Source organism: Procambarus clarkii, chromosome 53 (assembly GCF_040958095.1).
Source record: "Procambarus clarkii isolate CNS0578487 chromosome 53, FALCON_Pclarkii_2.0, whole genome shotgun sequence".
Lineage (NCBI taxonomy): Eukaryota > Metazoa > Arthropoda > Malacostraca > Decapoda > Cambaridae > Procambarus > Procambarus clarkii.
The window spans coordinates 23,157,329-23,178,551 of NC_091202.1; the positions used below are offsets into that span (position 1 = coordinate 23,157,329).

At 38.3% G+C, this 21,223-nt stretch overlaps 1 protein-coding gene across 2 annotated transcripts in view; it reads left to right on the top strand.

The window, feature by feature from the left end:
* The first annotated feature begins 8,424 nt into the window (after window positions 1-8,424).
* Window positions 8,425-21,223, top strand: part of RhoGAP54D (Rho GTPase activating protein at 54D) — a 32,696-nt gene continuing 19,897 nt past the window's right edge. The window contains exons 1-7 of one of the 2 annotated variants that reach the window (XM_045756550.2): window positions 8,425-8,594; window positions 10,250-10,393; window positions 13,402-13,577; window positions 16,030-16,239; window positions 17,594-17,817; window positions 20,835-20,921; window positions 21,074-21,148. In XM_045756550.2, the coding sequence (XP_045612506.1) occupies window positions 10,251-10,393; window positions 13,402-13,577; window positions 16,030-16,239; window positions 17,594-17,817; window positions 20,835-20,921; window positions 21,074-21,148 (915 nt within the window). In that variant the 5' untranslated portion in view covers window positions 8,425-8,594; window position 10,250. The remainder of the gene's footprint in view (window positions 8,595-10,249; window positions 10,394-13,401; window positions 13,578-16,029; window positions 16,240-17,593; window positions 17,818-20,834; window positions 20,922-21,073; window positions 21,149-21,223) is intronic. The other variant, XM_045756551.2, reaches the window with a different exon arrangement.

The following is a 21,223-nucleotide window of genomic DNA, read 5'->3' on the forward strand; positions in this document are numbered from 1 at the left end:
TCTTTATATATATATATATATATATATATATATATATATATATATATATAACTGAAAACTCACACCCCAGAAACCCTGTCCTGGGGACCATTCAGGCTTGTTCGCATATATATATATATATATATATATATATATATATATATATATATATATATATATATATATATATATATATATATATATATATATATATATATATAAAGATTTATTGTCATTGCCTCAGTTGCAGCATCGCTCCTGTGCCAGGTAAGTGCACTACGGGCTCACCATAGCCCGTGCTACTTGGAATTTTTTGTTCCTAGAAGCTGACTTAAACAACAACAAGCCATTACCTCGACCTTCCTCTCATTTATGGGCTCACCATACCCCGTGCTACTTGGACATTTCGTTTTGAGTAGTTAAATCTAAAACAACAAAACTTCCTCTTATCTGTTTGCGGGCTATTCATGCCCGTGCCACCTCTTGAGTGGCTTAATCTTCATCAACAATCTTCCTCTCATCACACTCGACATGATCACGGGAGACATCTCCCGTCACGCAGGGTGCAGTCGCACCTCCACAGATCTCCAGGATCATCTATTGATACTGGACTTGGCTCAAAAGGGCCACCACTTATGGGCTGTTCATGCCCAAGCCACCTTTTGGGTGGCTTAATCTTCTCTCTCTCTCTCGACATGATAATGGTCCAGGTGTGGGTTTGGTCAACAATTTTCAGCCACGTTATTGTGACTCCTCGTTTGATGTTGTTGTTGTTATAGATTCAGCTACTCGGAACAAGTTCCAAGTAGCACGGGCTATGGTGAGCCCTTGGTGTGGACTTAACTGGCACAGGAGCGGCGCTGTGTCTCCTCGTCTGTTGTTGTTTTAGATTCAGCTACTCGGAACAAAAGTTCCAAGTAGCACGGGCTATGGTGAGCCCGGGTCAGCCCGCTTACCTGACACAGGAGCGGGGCTGTAACTTGGGATTGAAGCCCCGGTGGTACCTGTTATACCTGTCTGCATATTGATTGCTTATATTATTGGACTACACCTCGGCTTCCTCCAATAGGATGGAAAGAATGTTACCTGTAATTAGGGAAAAGATTTAATGGATTAAGAAGACTTATCTCCTTAAGCTAATGAGAGCTTGGAACGAGGATATTCAAATCAAAATCAAATCAAAATCAAAATGTTTATTTAGGTAAGGTACATACATAAAAGAGATTTTACAAAGAGTGATGGATTAATAGTTAGGGCTAGTACATACAATGCCTAAAGCCACTATTACGCAAAGCGTTTCGGGCATAAAAAACTTAAATGACTAAAGCTTAATACTAATTGAGCATAAAGAGTAAAATGAAAACATAGCTGAAAAAGCAGCACAAATTCAATTCTGTCGACAAGCAGCGCTCTTTAAAAAAAACAGACATTGGATGACATTAGAGGGGTAAGGTAGGTTACAGGGAATTTATTAGGTATAGCTTCCTTTTTATCTTAAACTGGTTGAGAGAGGTACAGTCTTTAACATGGTTGGGAAGGTCATTCCACATTCTGGGCCCCTTGATTTGTAGAGCATTTCTAGTTTGATTAAGTCGTACTCTAGGAATATCAAAACTGTATTTATTTCTGGTGTGGTGCTCATGGGTTCTGTTACAACCTTCTATGAAGCTTTTGAGGTCAGGATTGGCATTACAGTTTAGCGTTTTATATATGTATAATACACATGAGAGAATGTGCAGTGACTTAATATCTAACATATTCAGAGATTTGAGTAGGGGTACCGAGTGATGTCGGGGGCCAGAGTTGGATATTGTCCTAATAGCAGCTTTGTGTTGAGTAATTAGAGGACGTAAATGATTTTGGGTAGTAGAGCCCCAAGCACAAATACCATAGTTGAGATATGGATAGACGAGGGAGTAATAGAGTCACCAGGGCAGGGCGAGGTACATAATATCTGATCTTAGAAAGAATGCCAACAGTTTTTTAACTTTTTTTGATATATTTAGGATGTGGCCCTGGAAATTCAGCTTGTGGTCAATGAGAACGCCAAGGAATTTGCCATCTAATTTGTTACAAATTTGGGTATTGTTTATTTTGAGATTTATTTGATTAGAGGATTTATTGCCAAACAGAATATAGAAAGTTTTGTCAATGTTAAGGGTGAGTTTGTTGGCCGTTAGTCAAAGATGGACTTTATTTACCTCAGTATTTACTGTGGCATTTAGAGCAAGGGGGTCTGGACTGGAGTAAATGAAGGTTGTGTCGTCAGATTATATGCGAGTATATTAACATAATATACTCGCTACAATTGTGACACTAGCTCTCCACATATGTCAGTTACTTAATTTAGAAACTGTACTTGTGGTCGGTCTCAAACCCAATGATGATGTGACGATGTGTATTGAATTTTGTAACTAGCTCATCAAGATTGTAATTTGCTTAGCTAAATGATTGTGGGGTTTAGTCCCTGAGCCCATTATGTGCCTCTGTAACCCTTTCCACTACCGCCCACAAGATGGGTATGGGGTGCATAACAATTGAACTAAACTACCTAGTATTCTACCATTTATTCCATGTAATTTCCTTTATTGTTAAGTTTACAGTTAGTTTACACAAGAATAGAGGTAACTGCATAAGGCCTATTGGTTCATACGAAGCAAGTCCTATTTATAACCACCCAATCCCACTCATGTACATGTCCAACCCACGCTTGAAACAATGGAGGGACCCCACCTCCAGCACGCCACGCGGCAACTGGTTCCACAAATCAACAACCCTGTTACCAAACCAGTATTTACGCAGGTCTTTCCGAAATCTAAACTTACCCAATTTATACCCAATTGTTTCGTGTTCTGTTCTGTGTTAATACTGTTAATACCCTATTAATATCCCCTTCAAGTTCAAGTATGTTTATTGAGATTATTTATTTATTTATACTCCTTATCTTTTTCACTGACATCAACGCCGTATTGCCAAATATATTTGTATCCTAATCTTAATCTCATGTAAATTAAATCCTTCCAAGTAGACTTTCCTTTACCATAGGTGAAGGACGAATTTGTATTTATTATTGAATAATTCTTAAGTGTATTACTACTGTCCACCATTGCTATTATCTTTATCATTTCTTCACTCTCTTGGATCACCTTTATTCTTGTTTTTATTTGTTTCAAGGTTAATTGACATACAACATCAACAAGAGTTTTTTCAGTGGCTCTCTTCGCTATCTCATCAACTACTTCATTCAACAGTATTCTCACATGTGAAGGGATCCACATGAATCTTAATTTATACCCAGTTTTTTCTCATTTCTTGACATTCTCTCTACACTGTATCACAATATTCTGGTATACTGGGCGTCTGCTATTTAAAGACTCTAACGCTCCTCTACTGTCAATAAAGAAGCAGGCATTTTTACCACATTTGACTACTTCCTGTAATCCTGCTAATACACCTTGGAGTTCAGCCTGCGTTGAAGAGGCATTGTCAGTTAAGCGGCGTCCAATAACAGTATCTACAGTGCCGATGTCAGTGTACTCCCTGATCAAGACTCCACATCCTGCCTTCCCATCCTTAGCTACTGACCCATCACAATATACATGTAGAGTGTTTTCCGTAGGCAGTTTCCTAATTATACAATCATATGTTGCCCTCAGCTCTCCTATTTCATACATACTTTGTTTCTTTTGCAAGGGAGTAATTACTACATCTACATTACAATCCTCCCATGATGGTGTGAATTTTCTCTTGGGCACAGCAATACACTCTGTAATAACATCATACTTTATAACATTAGAACATAAGTTATTCATATATACTCTTCTTCATCATACATTGTTCATTACTCTGGAAAAACTTATGTCATAACCACTGAAGCACACCTCACTTCTTTCCTGGATGACTGTGGGATATCAGCTGAATAACCAGAACATAATTTGTAGTCTCACATACAACCAAAGTGTACTTAAGCTCTGCCTTTCCTTTCCAAAGGTGTTTATTTTTATTTTTATTTTTTTATTTTTGTTTGTTTGTCATCTTTGCCTGTTTTATACTCTTAATTATTTGTTCTTAGTTAATCCCCTTGTCACTAAACCAAGGGCTTTTTATTACCCTGTTAATTAACCATTACTAAGCTAATTATCTTCAAGATCATTTTTTTTTTTTTTTTTTATGATTATCATTTTTCTTATTATTTTTTATTTTACATTTATATTGTCAGTCTCTACTGATTTTTTGTTTTTTTATTTTATGTAACTTCTGTGTCCTCCCTGGCTAACTATTGGATCTTTATTTTACTTCTAAATTGTTACTATTTTATTGTATTTGCTTTTATTCTTGTGTTTTGCTTTATCGTGTATCTTGTATCGTGATCCCTCTGCATCCTATGCACACTGATATTGATCCTGATCAAAATCTTCTGTCTCATATCTACACCAACCAGCACATTGATCATCATTATTGCAAGTATTTCACAGCACACCAGGCTAAACACAAACTTCAAAATAGCACCTGTCTATCAGTTTATAACCAAAATGTTAGATCACTTGGTAAACATTTTGACGATTTAAATGCATTACTCACAGCAATAGGTACTAACCTATCGTTCATTATTTTAACAGAAACTTGGCTAAATAAAGACTATACCCAACTCTACAACTTAGCTGGTTATAAAGCCATTCATAACTGTAGGCCTAATAAAAAAGGTGGTGGCACAGCTATATATTACCGAGATACATTTATCTGCAACAGTGTTATTAGTGACAGAGATGACTACTGTGAATATACTTTTGCTCAGTTTTCAATTAAATCCCTTAAATCTTCTTTGACTATTGGAGCCATCTATAGATTTCCCAATACTAACATAGCTTCTTTCTCAGACAACCTAAGGAATCTTATTATAAACAACAATCTCAACAAAAACCACTTCATTCTGGGAGGAGATTTTAATATTGACCGGGGTCAACAAAATTGCTCTCAAGTTAACTATTTCCTTAACAGCATGAACTCCTGTATGCTAATCCCCACAATCACCAAACCTACCCGAGTCACCCAAACATCAGCCACTACCTTGGACCACATATGGACAAACATAACAGCTCCCCTTGTATCTGGTATAATCTACGACAGAACAACTGACCACTATCCTACCTTTCTCATAGCGAACATGGACATAACACCACCAAAAAGCAAGAAACTTTCATTTAGGCTACACAGTGAATCAGCTTTAGACAATCTTACAGAGGCACTTTACAATATTAACTGGGATTCTGAATTCAATAATACCCATGATATAAATTCATTAGCTAACCTCTTCATCTCCAAAACTCTAAGCCTCTACAACATTCATTGTCCCCTCCTTACCAAGCAAGTAACTGACAAAAGATTAAACAATCCATGGCTCACAAGTGGCATTCTCAACTCAATCAACAAGAAACATGAATATGAAAAGAAAGTTAGGATTGGCCTAGTTTCAAGGGAAGTAGCTAAAAGGTACTCATCAATGCTTACCAGTATCATAAGAAAGGCAAAACTTGCATATTATGTGAATAGATTCAATGAAGCAAAAGGCAACATGAAAAGCACTTGGAAAACTATCTCTAGTATCCTAGGAACTAAACAACACCCACATAACCAAATAAAACTCTACAAGGATGGGGGTATACCGTCAACTGACTTAGAAATGGCAAATGAATTTAACAGTTTCTTTTCATCGGTTGGTGCTAATCTTGCCAGTAAAATCCCACAGACTCAGACACATATTAACACATATCTCTCAGGCAGCTATCCAAACTCTCTTCTCCTTTCACCAATCAGCCCGGCAGATGTTGTGTCCATCATACATTCTCTAAAAACCAAGGCAGGGAACACCAGTGAAATTCCGTCCATTGTGTACAAGAGAGCCTCCCATGCCCTTGCCCCACCCATAGCACTACTGTTCAACAAATCTATAGAGTATCACACCTTCCCTGATATCCTCAAAAAAGCAAGAGTAACGCCAGTCCATAAAGGAGGCAATCCGGCGGACATAAACAATTATAGACCAATATCAAATCTACCCATTCTATCAAAAATATTTGAAAAAATTATTTACAAACAGCTCTATTCCTACCTCGTAAAATTCGACATACTCAGCCCCTGCCAGTTTGGCTTCCGGTCCCAAAAGAGCACCAATGATGCAATCATTAGTCTCCTTGACATTATCTACTCATCCCTTGACAAAAATGAGTTTCCGATTGGACTCTTCATTGACCTAAGAAAAGCCTTTGATACTGTTAATCACAACTACCTCTTACTTAAACTCCAGCATTATGGAATCCGAGGCCTTGCCCTTGACTACATCCGATCCTATCTTAGTGACAGACACCAATATGTAACCATCAATGATACAACTTCTTCCACTCTACCAATTACCGTTGGAGTGCCACAGGGCAGCATCTTAGGACCTCTTCTATTTCTTATATATATAAACGATCTGCCTAATGTCTCTAATATTCTCAAACCTATATTGTTTGCTGACGATACTACCCTTATCTACTCAAACCTCAACCCACATACACTAAATAATGTTGTGAACAATGAATTAAAAAAAGTCCACTTATGGATGTCAACGAACAAACTAACATTAAACATCGAAAAGACTTACTACATCTTATTTGGAAGCAAATCATCAAATGCAATTCAGCTACAGATAGACAACATTAACATCAGTAATAAAAATGATGGCAAGTTTCTTGGCCTATTCCTAGACAAGAGACTCAACTTCAGCACCCACATTCAACACATAACTAAGAAAGTCTCTAAGACAGTTGGTATACTCTCCAAAATCAGATATTATGTTCCTAACTCTGCTCTCCTCTCACTATATTATGCACTAATCTACCCCTATCTTAATTATGGTATCTGTGCATGGGGGTCTACCACTGCAAACCACCTTAAGCCCATCATCACACAGCAAAAATCTGCTATCAGAATAATAACTAACTCTGCTTTCAGACAACACTCAGCTCCCTTGTTTAAATCCCTAAACTTGCTAAATATTAACTCCCTCCACACATTCTCTTGTGTCAACTACATTTACAAAACCCTGTTCTTAAATGCAAACCATGCTCTGAAACTCTCCCTGGACAGATGTAATAGGACCCATTATCACCACACCAGAAATAAATATCTCTTTGATATCCCCAGGGCCAAACTTAATCTGTGTAAACACTCTATGCAAATTAAGGGACCTAGTCTATGGAACTCACTCCCTAGTGAATTGAAAAACTGTAAAACTTTTGCCTTATTTAAAAGCAAAACCAAAAAGTACCTAACTTCATCTGTTTAGTTTCCTACACCGAGCTTTAAATTTGCTCTGTACCTAGTGTTACCCAATCTCCAAATTTTTATGTAATATCAAACAACCTTATCATTGTGTTCATTGCTGTCTTCTTTTATGTGCTAGCCATATGCTGTATTGTGACTACCAATTTTTGTCAACTACCATTCAAGCTGTCATTGCAATCAATCATATATTGTTTCTGCTGTATTGTGCCTACCAATTTGTTGTCAACTACCATTTTAAGCTGTCATTGCAATCAATCATAGCTACCTATGTGCTTTAATATACTGTACCTATATTTTTCTCTCATCTTCTTTTTTTTTCATTCCATGTAATCTGTTTTCATTTTTTTGTCTATAAACTTTTCAAGTATTTACCTCCTTAAAATTTTCTTAGATTAAGGACCTGCCCGAAACGCTGCGCGTGCTAGTGGCTTTACAAGACTGTAATTACCATATTTGTATCCTCACATTCCTTATGTACATTCTTGTATATGCATAAATAAAATAAATAAATAAAAATAAATAATTACTTCCCACCTTTTGAACCGAGAGGATTAATTCATTAGCTCCCCCACCTCTCATTAATCTAATGGCAGAGGCTACATTTATCTCTACAATTCTATCCCCAATACTCTGCAGATTCAACTCCATCCTCATTATCTCAATCATAGCATTTCTTGCTATGATTGCTACGATTATGATTGATAAGAAATATCCCCTTTATGTCCATCCCTCCACTTGTAAACCTCTATCATGTCACCCGTAACTCTTCGCCTTTCCAGTGAATGCAATTTAAGCTTTGTTAATCTTTCTTCATATGACTTCATATATATTACTTTATACTTTACTTTATATATTTTACTTATAAATTAAACAAATTATCCCTTGCGTTAGCACTATATGCGTACTAGTGGCTTTAGGTATTGTATGTACTACCTCTATCTTTAAATCAAACAATGTTTGTACTGTAACTCTGCAACTATGTATGTACTTTTCCTAAATAAATTATTATTATTATTATTATTATTATTAAAATAAAACTTTATAGTTTATGACTTTATTATACAGTGGACGCCTTGAGGTACGAGGAAGGTGTCCGCCTATTGGTGGATGCTGGCCTTGCTCAGCCAATCACAGGCGAGGTAGCTCGCCCATGCTCTAAATTCGAATGTTGTTGTTTTGCTGAGTTAGACGAGGAGCCTTCGGCCTGATTAACTTACCTCAAGTGAAGCTCTTTTAAGCCAACATGTGCGACTGAAGGAAGGGGCTAAGGCCTTTCGTCATCTTAAAGGGTAAATCGGTGATAATTTTGTTGTGGTAACATTACTGCAGGGTTTAATATGGCCTGGTAGAGCTTGGCCTCCTCCATGTCGGGCAGTCATATGTATTTATTTATTTATTTATTTACAAGACGGTACATTGGGTTGTGAGAATATGTAACATTCTTGAGAAGCCACGAACATGCATAGCGTTTCCCTCCTTAGTCTAACGGGTAAAGGTAAGATTATTAATGGGTAGTGTGTGGCAAAAGTTGTCTTCAACATATAACTACATTAACAATTGATTTAGTTAATTATACTTGTGACAATGTGTGTTAACTACTAATATTGTGGGCGTGGGTGGCACAAGATACAGTGTGAGCTTGAAGCACAGATTGATAAAGATTAAGCCACCCAAGAGATGGCACGGGCATGAATAGCCCGTAAGTGGTACTGAAGCTCAGGGTTGGAAATTATGAGGAAGAAATTGGTACTTTTTTATTTTACTTTTAAACAGGGCATTGGTTAGTCTGTTTTTGAATTCATGAGGGAGTGAGTTCCAAAGTCTGGAGATATTTTATTTGCATGGAGTGTTTGCACATAATTTTTCTGGCAAGGTTTCCACCAATTGATGAAAAGAAGCTATTAAATTCAGTTACCGTTTCTAAGTTAGTTGGAGGTGTGTAACCATCCTTGGAGAGTGTTACCTGCTTGTTATGTGATTGTTGTTTAGCTCCGAGGATGTTAGAGATGGCTTTCCACATTTCCTTTTGCTTCTTTGAATCTACTCTCATAACAGGAAAGTTTGGCAGTTCTTATTATACAGTACTGTTTAAGCATTGATAAATAATTTGTAATTAATCTTTTTTTTTTAATATTTGTATTTCTTGTTAATTTCTTTAAGTATGCCACTTGTGAGCCAAGGGTCTAATCTTTTGGTAGTTACTTGCCTGGTGAGGAGAAGACAGTGAGTGTTGTAGAGGCTTAGATTTGGTGAGGAAGATCTTGGTTAAGGGATTTATATCCTGTGTATTATTGAATTCAGATTTTAGTTTTAGTTTAGTTCATTTATTATGCACCCCATACCCATCGTGTGGGCGGTAGTGGAAAGGGTTACAGAGGCACATAATGGGCTCAGGGACTGAACCCCACAATTCATTTAGCTAAGCAAGTTACAATCTTGATGAGCTAGTTACATAATTCAATATAAGTCGTCACATCAACAATGGGTTCGAGAACGACCTCAAGTACAGGTTCTAAATTAAGCAACTGACATATGTGGAGAGCTAATGTGTAATGTGCACAATTGATGTTTGTCCTGCACACCGCCCCCCATCCAGTGAATTCAGATGTAAGTCTATATGTTGTCATGTTATATATTATATATAGTACTGTAGTTGTATATCATGTATAGTCCATATGTGGTTATGTATAAATATAAATAAAATATATATGTATATGTACTGTATACAGTATATATACATAGATATATACCAGTAGATATATTTTTAGTTAGCATGTACTATATGCCAGTAGATATATTTTTAGTTAGCATGTACTATTCAAATACAGGTATATTAAAATAATAATATATATACTGTACTGTTCCAACAAGTCAAGTTTTAAAATAAAAATAACTTTGGTATACAGTAGAGCAGTTAAAAGTGAAATCTTTCGTTGTGTTGCAGCATGAATACATCGCAGAAAGAGAATGAGGATGGTGAGAAGAGCATCCAGCAACAGCTGTGGCATCTGCGGCATGAGGACCCTACCCAGTACCACACGCTGGTCAAGATGCACCTTTCCTTTGCAACAGATCTCCCCACAGACCAGTATGGCATTTTTTAAGTATACTGTACTTGTTATCACCATTTCTTTTGTGTAAAATTTTTTAATTTATCAATATAGTAGATGATAAACATTTTATATATACCTGTACTGTATTCTAATGTGAAATGAACGAAATGGAATAGTCGAGCCTGGCCTCAGGCTGGGATCAGGGAGTAGAAAAACTCTCGAAACCCTCTTTGGGTATGCTCCATGAAACACAAATTACAGTATTTACTGTATTGTTAATATGCAAGATGATGTTATCGGTGCATGGTGCAACTGAACATGGCAACCTTTGCAAGTATTGTGAGACAAGATGGGAAGAACTGGCAGGTAAATGGGTTAGGTTGTGAACCATTTTTTCTTTAACCTTTTCACTATACTTGCTTAGTTCCCCTTGCCCCTCTACTCGATTACTAGGCTGGTAGCATACCGCTAAACCTTCTTCAGCAGAGTCTTGTGATTGACGAGATATAAACTCCATGTTGGAGCTGCATACTCCAGGATTGGTATTGCATATGTTGTATACAAGGTTCTGAATGAATTCTTACACAAGTGAATTTTTATGTTGGTCAACCTGGCATATGCTGCTGCTGATATCCTTTTGATGTGGGCTTCAGGGGACAGGTCTGGCATGATATGAATACCCAGGTCTTTTTCACTCTCCGATTCTTTAAGAATTTTATCTCCCAAGTGGCACCTTGTATCTGGCCATCTACTACCTACACCTATCTTCATTACTTTATATTTGGTCGAGTTAAACTCTTAACAACCACTTGTTGGACCATTCCTTCAGTTTGACCTGGTCATCTTTAAACTTCATGCTGTTGTTGTGTGTCTTAATCCTTCTCTTAATTGTGACATCAGCAAACATTGGGAGGGATGAGTCTATACCCTCTGGAAGATCATTTACACATATCAGGCAGAGGATAGGTCTGAGTACAAAATCCTGTGGGACTCCACTGGTGACTTTGTACCATTCTGAAGTACTCCCTTATTCTCTGGAGTACCCTATTAGTTACTCTTGCCTATTTCTCCAACTTAGTACCCTATAAGAGGCTGGTGCATATGTCAAAGGGGTTTTCCAACAGTCCAAAAAAATGCAGTCTGCCCACCCTTCTTTCTTGCTTAATCTTTGTCACCTGGTTGGAGGATTCTATTAAACCTGTGAAGCAGGATTTCCAATCCCAGAACCCATGATGGTGGTGTGTCAAGAAGTCCCTTCTCTTCAAATGCACTTTGGCACTCTCACTTTGATGCCATGTTACTGTACCCTAGGGCTAAATGGCAGAATTTATATTTATACAGTAAAGAATTGTATCTCACGGTGAACAAAAATTAAAATCCATTTTGAGCCTACATATATGGACCATAAAATATATGAACTTGGAATCAGTCCATAAGAGTTCCAGAGTCATAAAACCATTATAAATGCATACAATAGCAATGTTTGTTGTGAGGGTTCCTATGATGGCTCCCAATATCATGTGACCTGGGTGGCTTCACCCAATATGAATCACAGAAAGTCTTTGCGAGTCATTGTAAGCCTACTGGAAACCAGAGGCTAAACCTGGCCCCCTTTATGAAGGCATAAGGAGCCGAGATCACTCGGACCAAGGGGAAAAACTTTGGAAAGACATGGTAAAATAAAACAGACAATAGCAACTACACCAAAATCGAGACCCCTAAGCAATCCTTCTGGTCATTAGGCCAGAAGGATTGCTGGCATCCCGGTGGTAAGCAGTTACCACCTGCTTACCACCAGGTTGCCAACTCGCTGGTTATTAAGCCCGCGAGACTTGACAAATCACTTTCCTCATTCCACTGGTGCTCCTAGTCCCTAGTTTTCAGATTAGTGATGGCCACCCTCTAGTCCCATTTGATTGTATACTCGTTTATTTTGGTAATAAACTAAATAACATTTTTACTTCATGTAATTACGTAAGTGTAGTTACAGGATGAGAGCTGTGCTCATGGTGTCCCGTCTTCCCAGCACTCTGTCATATAATGCTTTGAAACTGACGGTTTTAACCTCCACCACCGTCTCGCTTAACTTGTTCCAACAATCTACCAATATGTGCAAAAATGGATTTTCTAATTTTTTCAGCAGCTTTGTTTAGTTAGCTTAAATATATGATCTTTTGTCTTTGAAGTTCCAAGTCTTGAGAATTCCTGTTTATCAATTTTGTTGATTCCTGTTACTATTTTGTATGTAGTGATCATATCGCTTCTTTTTTTCTCTTTTTATGTGCATGTGTTTGTGCCTCGCTTGTGTGGACCGATTAACTGTTCATATTGAGCTGTATGTGTTAAAAGTTGCCTTCTCTAGGTGCAAGTGGTTGTTTGTCTGACAGGGTTGTTTTTCCTCGAGGGTTCTGATGACTGACCCTGAGAGTGACAGCCTTCAGTGGGGGGAGCATTCAATGAAAAAAAAGAGGCGACATGATCGCCACATACAAAATACTCGTAGTAACAGGAATTGACACATTTGTAACAGGACTTTTTTTTTTTAATTTGCACCCTCAGGAAGAAATGGCCATAGATTCAAGTTTAGGAAGCAAAAATGCCAAAAATCATAGTTCTATTTTGCAAAGTGAGATGCTGATGTGTGGAACAATTTAGATGAGAAGTTGGTGCATGGAAAAAAAGTACTGTGGTTAGTCATGTGACAGAGTACGCACTGGGAAGATGGGACACCTCGAGCACAGCTTCCCTCCCCTAAATACACACACTTGCGCACGTTCACAATGTCAAATTTATTGAACTTTATTCCTGCAATTTACAATTAGGAATAACCATAATTTTCCTGTATGTTGATAAGATTATATATAAAGTTTCTATTTAAGGTGTCATTTTCCTGAAATGTAACTTATCCATAATGTAAGAGTGAACTGTGTATATAACTACTGTACTTCTATAACCCAGGTTTCAACTACTCTTCTCTTTCATTTAACCAGCATCTTGTAAAGTTAAACAGCACATTCCTGCTTATTGAAATTTCATCTTTAAGATGTGATGGGAAAGGAAGTGAGCCATCATCTGGTTGGTGGTGGCAGCTGGCACCTCTGATCAAGAAGCTGGGTCGTGCTACCGTGTTAAGCAAAGGCGTGATGGAGGGTGCACCCCTTACTCAAGAAGGGGTGTGCCAAGCCTTCCAACTAATACACTACCTCAGTAGAGACTACAGTAGGTATTATTACTTTTATGCTTTACTCTAGATTTCAGTCTCCTGTTGTAGGGTATTTAATATTTCATAGCTTGCACACAATGATCATCCATGGACACTCCTTTCTCCCTCAAAATGCAGTTTTCAGGAAAACTGTCAGCCTATTATTTTTTACTTTACTTCATATGAAATGGTAGATTTGTATTCAAAACATTCCTTCTGTCATTTGTCAGCATTAAGAGTGTGACTGGAGCCAGAACCAAACAAAAAAACCCAGCATTGAATGTAATGAAATGCCTCTTTCTGGAGAAGCCCTGATGGCTCTATAAAGCTATCTTGCTGAGATTGCTCCATACTTAAAGGTCACATGAGTCACAGAAGATCTGTTCGGCCTACTGGGGACCAGAGCCAGAACCTGGCCCCCTCAGAAGCACAGAAAACAGGTAATAAATTTGCCTTCCCACTGGAAAAAACTCTAGAATGTCAGCAAAACTTTACAGACAACTGGAGGGGTCATCTTGAGATGATTTCGGGGCTTAGTGTCCCTGCGGCTCGGTCCTTGACCAGGCCTCCACCCCCAGAAAGCAGCCTGTGACAGCTGACTAACTCCCAGGTACCTATTTACTGCTAGGTAACAGGGGCATCAGGGTGAAAGAAGCTCTGCCCATCGTTTCTTGCCGGCGCCCAGGATCGAACCCGGGACCACAGGATCACGCGTCCAGTGTTCTGTCCGCTCAGCCGCCAGCTCCCTCAAAAGGGTTCACAGAAAACCGTCGCGAAACTGCCAAACAAATCTGCAAAAGATTCATACAGGGCACTTCAACTAGCTCGAAACTCATTAGTAAAAATTACCATTGCTATGCGGCCTGGCTCCAGCCCTCAACCAACTCCCCATTCCAGTTCTGGAACTGATAAATACCCCACACCAAACCCTAGGAACATGGAGGGGGAAAGAGCCTGGGAACCACTAGGAACCCCTATACAAAGAGATTTCATTATATTCAAAGATGAGTTTCTGAAGGGAGCCCTTTGGTGGCTTCCTGAAGCTAACTAACCGCAAAGAACAAAAGCAATACTCGACAGGAAGGAGGAGAGGTGGCCGACACTGAGCCGACGAAGAGGACCCAGGCCAGGAGACGACCCAAAACAACACGTGATGAACTGGGAATAGGACACTACATAAATATCAGGCCACCAAAACCTTGCTAGTGTGCCAAAACCCCCAAGCCTGAATATCAGACCAAGACATGTTGGAGAAAAATGGCAATCAAAGCTGCATATTTATGAACATCATGAGCAGGTAGGTAGACTGTAGGCTGGTTAGACTTTAACACTGCATGACCTGAGAAATGGGGAACCAAGGAAACGCCAACCAACAAGATGTCCACCCCAGACAGAACAGAAGGCACTCTGGTAGCAACAAAGAGCTGCTGCCGGATGCAAACAAAAATGCTGCACTCCAGAACCCTGCTCATTCATTTTTCACCAGAAAAGAAGGCTGCAAATGAACAAATTTCCCACCAGGATGAAGGAGAGCCCCCCTCCCTTTTTGAGAAAAATCTAAACCTTTCCAACCTTACAGCTGGATGTGAGAGCCATCAAAAAGACCACCTTTAGTAAGGTATTGCAGGGAACTATATGTATAAAACAGAGGTAAAGAAAGAGAAGCTAGAACCTGGTCAAGAGATCAGGATGGCTGAGGAGGAGCATGAGCAAGCCATGAGTGAAAAATTGCATGAGACAACTTGTAAAATGATGCCATGGAGATATCAACACTGAATGCAAGCAACAACTGCTCCTCCAACACCGAATGATAGTAGGTGAAAGTATTAGGCATGAGATGCTGATAGACAACTATGGTAATAAGGACAGGAGAGACCTGACTGAAACGGAAGGAACACAATGAAGAGACTAAAAATAGTTAAACGTTTAAAGTGCCAGGCAGCTTCACACTGCCACTGTAATCAAACACATTTCAACGATATAAAAAATATATATATATAAATTTTTCATGTGCACCACGGAGTTGTCACGTGAACAGGCATGCAGTGCAGTGGTTAAACATGCAATCTCCTTATTTATGTTTGTTTTCAACCATTTCCACTTAAACCCATGAGATGAGGTAGTAGAAGTGCACACATCTGTTCCACAACATTGAGATTATCTCCAATTGTTTCAACATTAATTTTGGTACAAGGCTTTTAATGTTTTCTGCATGTAATATAACAGTAGGTGAAATCCACTTCATTGATACTTGGCTTGCCAAAATATTTTATTGCTTTTTCATCTTGACCCAGACCAGCCTTTTTGTTTCATCATGCAATAATTTGAGTGGCACAGTATTTCTAACTTGTATGCATGTGAAACTAAATACTTTACTGTATAGCAATAATTATTTTCTTAATCACTTTAGAATTTCTATTTGTTGTGTCTTTTTATTGCAGTTTTATCCCATAGAAGGAATATTTTCAGATATTACTCAGGAGGGTTTGTTCCGAAAGAGCGGAAGTCTGAGTCGTCAGCAGGAGCTGAAAGCTCAACTAAATGCTGGGGGCGACCTCAACTTGGACTATGGCACGTACTCGGCCCATGACTGTGCCTCGGTCCTCAAGAGCTTCCTGGCTGATCTGCCGCAACCACTCCTTACAGAGGGACATTATTCCATCCATTGTACTATAGCTGGTAAGACGTTTTATATACAGTACAGGTATATTGACCGAGAGGTTTCTGAAGGAACGAAACTTTAATTTCAACCCCTTGTCTTCTAGATTTTTATAAAACCACTCAATATAATTACCCAAGTTCCTGCTATGATGGGGTGGGGAGGCATAGCCCAGAAGAAACAGGAGAATATCAATCCAGCATTGAATGTAGTAACATTACAGTACTGTACCTGTTTGTGGTGGATTCATCAGTGGCTGACTCAAGCTGACCTTGACCTTGACCTTGACCTTGACCTTGAGGTGCTTCTGGGGCTTAGCGTCCCCGTGGCCCTGTTGTCGACCAGGCCAACCTTCTAAACCTTAAGTATTACACCAGGCTCTAATGAATCATGAGTGTTTACTGGAACCAGAACCAGAATCTGGCCCCATAATTAAGGCAAGAGTTGTCTGGGGATGCATGATCACCATATTATTGTACAACAGGAGAGCCCACCTAAAAAGGGAAAGCGCACCGAAACTAGCAACTGCTTCAACATTTAAAGTACTGTACTATACTGTATACATTCATCAAGGTTCAACTGCTAATTAGTTATTCTTTGTTTTAATTAAGGCACATTTGATGTAAACACCCCACTGAATACAATACCACAAATTACTGAATGTTTGGTTGAAAAATTATCTGAATGAGTTTTGTTGTATAAATGTTAGTGATATGTGAAAGAAACTTGTTTTTTTTTTACTATCTACAGAAGTGATAAGAAGTAAATAAATAAATAAATAAATAAAATAAAAATTAATGAGCATAATGAGGCAATGGAATTGTAGTACAGTATGTGTTGTATAATATGGCCCTGCTGCTTCTCCTTGATGCTGCCATAGTGGGGAGAGAATTTCTTGTTTATCAATACAAAATAGAATGCAAAACATTAGATATTAATTGGAGAAGTTTAGATTCAGGAAAGACCTGTTTAGATACAGGTTTTGAAACGAGTGTTGATTTATGGGACAAATTCCCTTCTAACATAATAGATAATAGATCACTACATTTTGATGCTTGGTTTAGACATGTATTGATGATACAAATAGGAGCTCTTGTATGGCCCAATAGGTCGCCTGCAATTGTCTTTATTTTTATGTTCTTGTGTATGGTGAATAGATGGGTGTCTTTTTGAATGTTTATAATTTGCATTTTGTTTTTCATTCTTATTTTGCCATCTGCGGGTAAATGCTCCCACATACCATGAATGACAGACAGGTATGATGATGATCATGAGTACTTTAACAGTTTCCCATATTTTTGGCTTCCTCATTTATCCCTCTCGCATTCCACACAGTAATTTGACAAAACTCATTGTATTAATTTTATTTCGCAGAAATGCTTCAGTCGCATATGGATGATGACAAGAAGGAACACGCTCATGCTCGTCAAATCAAGGCACTTCGTCTCTTATTTTTATTGCTGCCACCACAAAACTATCAGCTGCTGCATGACCTCCTCATCCTTCTATATCGAGTGACACTCCACCAAAAGGAAAACCTGATGTCTGCTATTAATCTGGGAACAATGTTTGCTCCACATATTTTGTGTCCGAGAAAGGTATGTCTCCAGATTTACTATATTGTATAGTTTCATCCTCTTTAGTCACCTGTTATTAAAATTAGGTTGAGTAAAATTAAATTGAATGTGAGGATTAAGCACAAAATAATGAAAAAAAATACACATACAATTATTTGAAAAGTCACATTTGTGGAATTAGTAAAATTGCAATGAGAATGTGTCATTTTTATTATATGAGGAGAGAGCAAGTTAGAAGTTCAGAAGATATGACCATGGAAGAGGCAAGAACATTAGTGTAGAGGCTAATACGTGGGAATAAGGTGGCAAGGGTATAACCGTTGTATACCCGTCGATGATTCTGAGGATCAACATCCCTGCAGCCCAGTCTCTGATCAGGTCTCCTGGTTGGTTTGGTTTCCCCCAGGGAGAGAGGGGTGGTTGCGTGGGGTCTGATTATTGGAAATCCCTTGTGTAACAAATTAGAACTTTTTACATCTAGTTCATTCACACTAGAAAGCAGGATTGGTTCAACAGTGTGTGAAATGGCTAGAGAACAAAAGACGAAATCTATAATCAACATATGAGGCCTAACCCTTAAATGTACCAGCAATACAAGCAAGGTATAACTACACGGTAGTGAGAAGCAAGGGAGGAAGAAACCGAGAAAGGGATTGTGGATAAGTGTAAAACAGAACTAGACCATTTCTATAAATTTACTAAAAGCAAATTGCATGTAAAGGCCAAAATCCTGAGGTTGTAAATGGGGAACAGATTCAGAGTTGAAATGGAAATGTATGAAGCAGTAAATGAACAGTTCCAAAGTGTGTTTGTGCAAAACGAAGTCTTCTGAGAACTAGACACAATATGAATTTCAGAGAATACCATAGGGACACCTCTGTGTCCACTTCACCTTAAGACACAGAGGTGTCTCAAGGTGAAGTGAAAAAATGATCAAGGAGCTAGATAAAAAGAAGACAGTTGGCTCAGATGGAGTTTCACCGTAGGTTCTGAGTGAATACACATCTTAGCTGAGCACTCTATATAAATTGATTTTCAGGTATCTTTGTGTACAGGAGTCATAGCAGATACATGGAAAAAAGGCAAACATAGTTCTGATCTACAAAAATGTTAGCTGAGAAGACCCTCTAAATTATAGACATGTATTGTTGACAAGCATGGTAATCAAAACACTAGAAAAAATAATTAAAGCCAAATGGATTTACCTGGAGATAAATTACCTGTCAATGATGTAAGAGACTGTATGGTTTTCGAACAGGAAGATCCTGTGTAACAAATGTACTTATTTTCTATAATAGAGCCACAGATTTTACAGAAAAGGACATACAGGAATCAACATATGACAAAAGAATCATTTTTATATTAAGATTTTTCCTATTTTTTCTGAAAAATCTAATTGTTAGAAGACATTCGGATATGGCAGCGATGACGAAAGGACAATGGCGGACAGTTTTGTGGTGGGGGGATAGTTATTTGTTCGTAAAAAAATTAGAGATGAGATTTTCACATTACAGTATACCAGAACCTACGAGATTTTTCAGAATCTGTCTATATTTTTTGACTTGGTCAAAATATATCAAATTTAAAGCACCCAGCCCTTTAACCTCGCATATTTTATATATATATATATATAAAATACATACATATACAATTTGAGTAAGTGTCACCATACTGTGCACATCGTAGATATACAATTGAGGGTACCATGCACAATTTAAATGTCCTGCAGCTACACAGGATTCACATCAGCTTCCTCGGGGCTTTAGTAACAGACGCCGTTTAAAAAAAATCTTGGGTAAAGTTCCCGGATGTGAGAGCCTCGGTACTGAGTGAGCAACCAAGGCTGTTGCATGCAGCATGAGCTGACAGCACTGCTGTTCAGCTTGTGACCACAGCATCACCTAAAAATGTCAAAATATATAAACTGCTATTATTTAGCGATGATAGTATTACAGAGGACCCCTGACTGATAAAAATGACCAGGAATCTGATAGTAGCAGGATTGTGGTGATAATTAGCGCTGTGCCTAGTATGGTGGGATGAGTAACCTTGGTGAGGGAGGCAGGTAGCGTCGTCTGCTGACTGTGTGTGTCCACCTGTTATTGTTTGGTGTCTCCGTACCAGCTTAGTGGTTCGCTATAATGAACACAAATATAGATACTTATATATAACGTGTATAACAGCAAAAGCTGTGATGGAAGGAGCCATTTTGGTGAGGGAGGGAGGGAGCATCAGCTGACTGTGTGGTGACCTCTGTTATTGTCTGAACTTACCATACCAGTTGTACAGTTATGGTGAACAAAACGTGTAGATACTTGTATATAATGTCTGTATGTAGTGCATAAAAGCAAAAACAGTATTGAGGAAGGAGGAATGTTGGCGAGTGAGGTGTTGATGAGGGAGGGAAGGTGGCTGGTGTATGGCGGCCACTCTTGTTGTTTTGACTCGCCATACCAACTTAGTAGTTCATTATGGTGAACTAAACATGCAGATACTTATATATAACCTATGTATATAGTGTAATAATAGCAAAAGTATTTGTTTTAAGAACATAATACTTGAATCACTAATATGCACACCATACTTTTGAGTATAGCAATGGTTCACACATTTTATTATGTATCACACCACACACTGTTGAATAATATTACCGCAAAAAGACTAAAAAAAATCAATTGGAGACATTGAAATAATTAGGTAATAATATCTTTGTGGCAACTCCCACCCGACAGCTTGGGCAAAGCTGACTGCCTCTAACGCTTACTCTGTCAACACCTCAATTTTGTCAGACTACTTTGCCCTATTGCGGCCAGGTTATGTCGCCTACGATTTTTTTATTTTTTTCCGTGCTCAGAGAACACAAATGAACACTTATAAGATTAAAAAAAAAATGATTTTATTTTTTCATGAGCAGTGGTGATGAAGGCTATTGAGGCTGTAGCAGGTTAAGGGTTAAGATCACTATCATAGATGGTGATCGAGACTATAATTTAAGTTAAGTTTAATACATTAAGATTATTTTCTTTCCAACTTTTCAGATGGCTCCTAATGACCTACAGTACTTGTCAGGTACTCTAAGTACTGCTGTAGCCTTCATGATTGAGCAGGCCCCTCTGCTTTTCCAGGTGAGTGTCTCAAAGATTACACTTCTTAAATCCTGTGCTAGCTAGGCCATGGCAATGTCAGCATGATTAAGTGCTCACTGTGAAGTCTGATAAAAAAAAAAATTGTTGGTGTCCATAAATTATTTCTTGCATTCTTATTGGTTGGTTTGCAGGTTCCGCTCGAGTTGGAATATGACGTGCGGCAGTACTGGAGCAATAAGAAAACAATGCGATATCAGCTGTCAAAAGTAAGTCTAATAACTATCCAAACCAATACCAGTGGAATGTCATCCACTGAAGTTTAGTGTCACAGTTACTGTAGT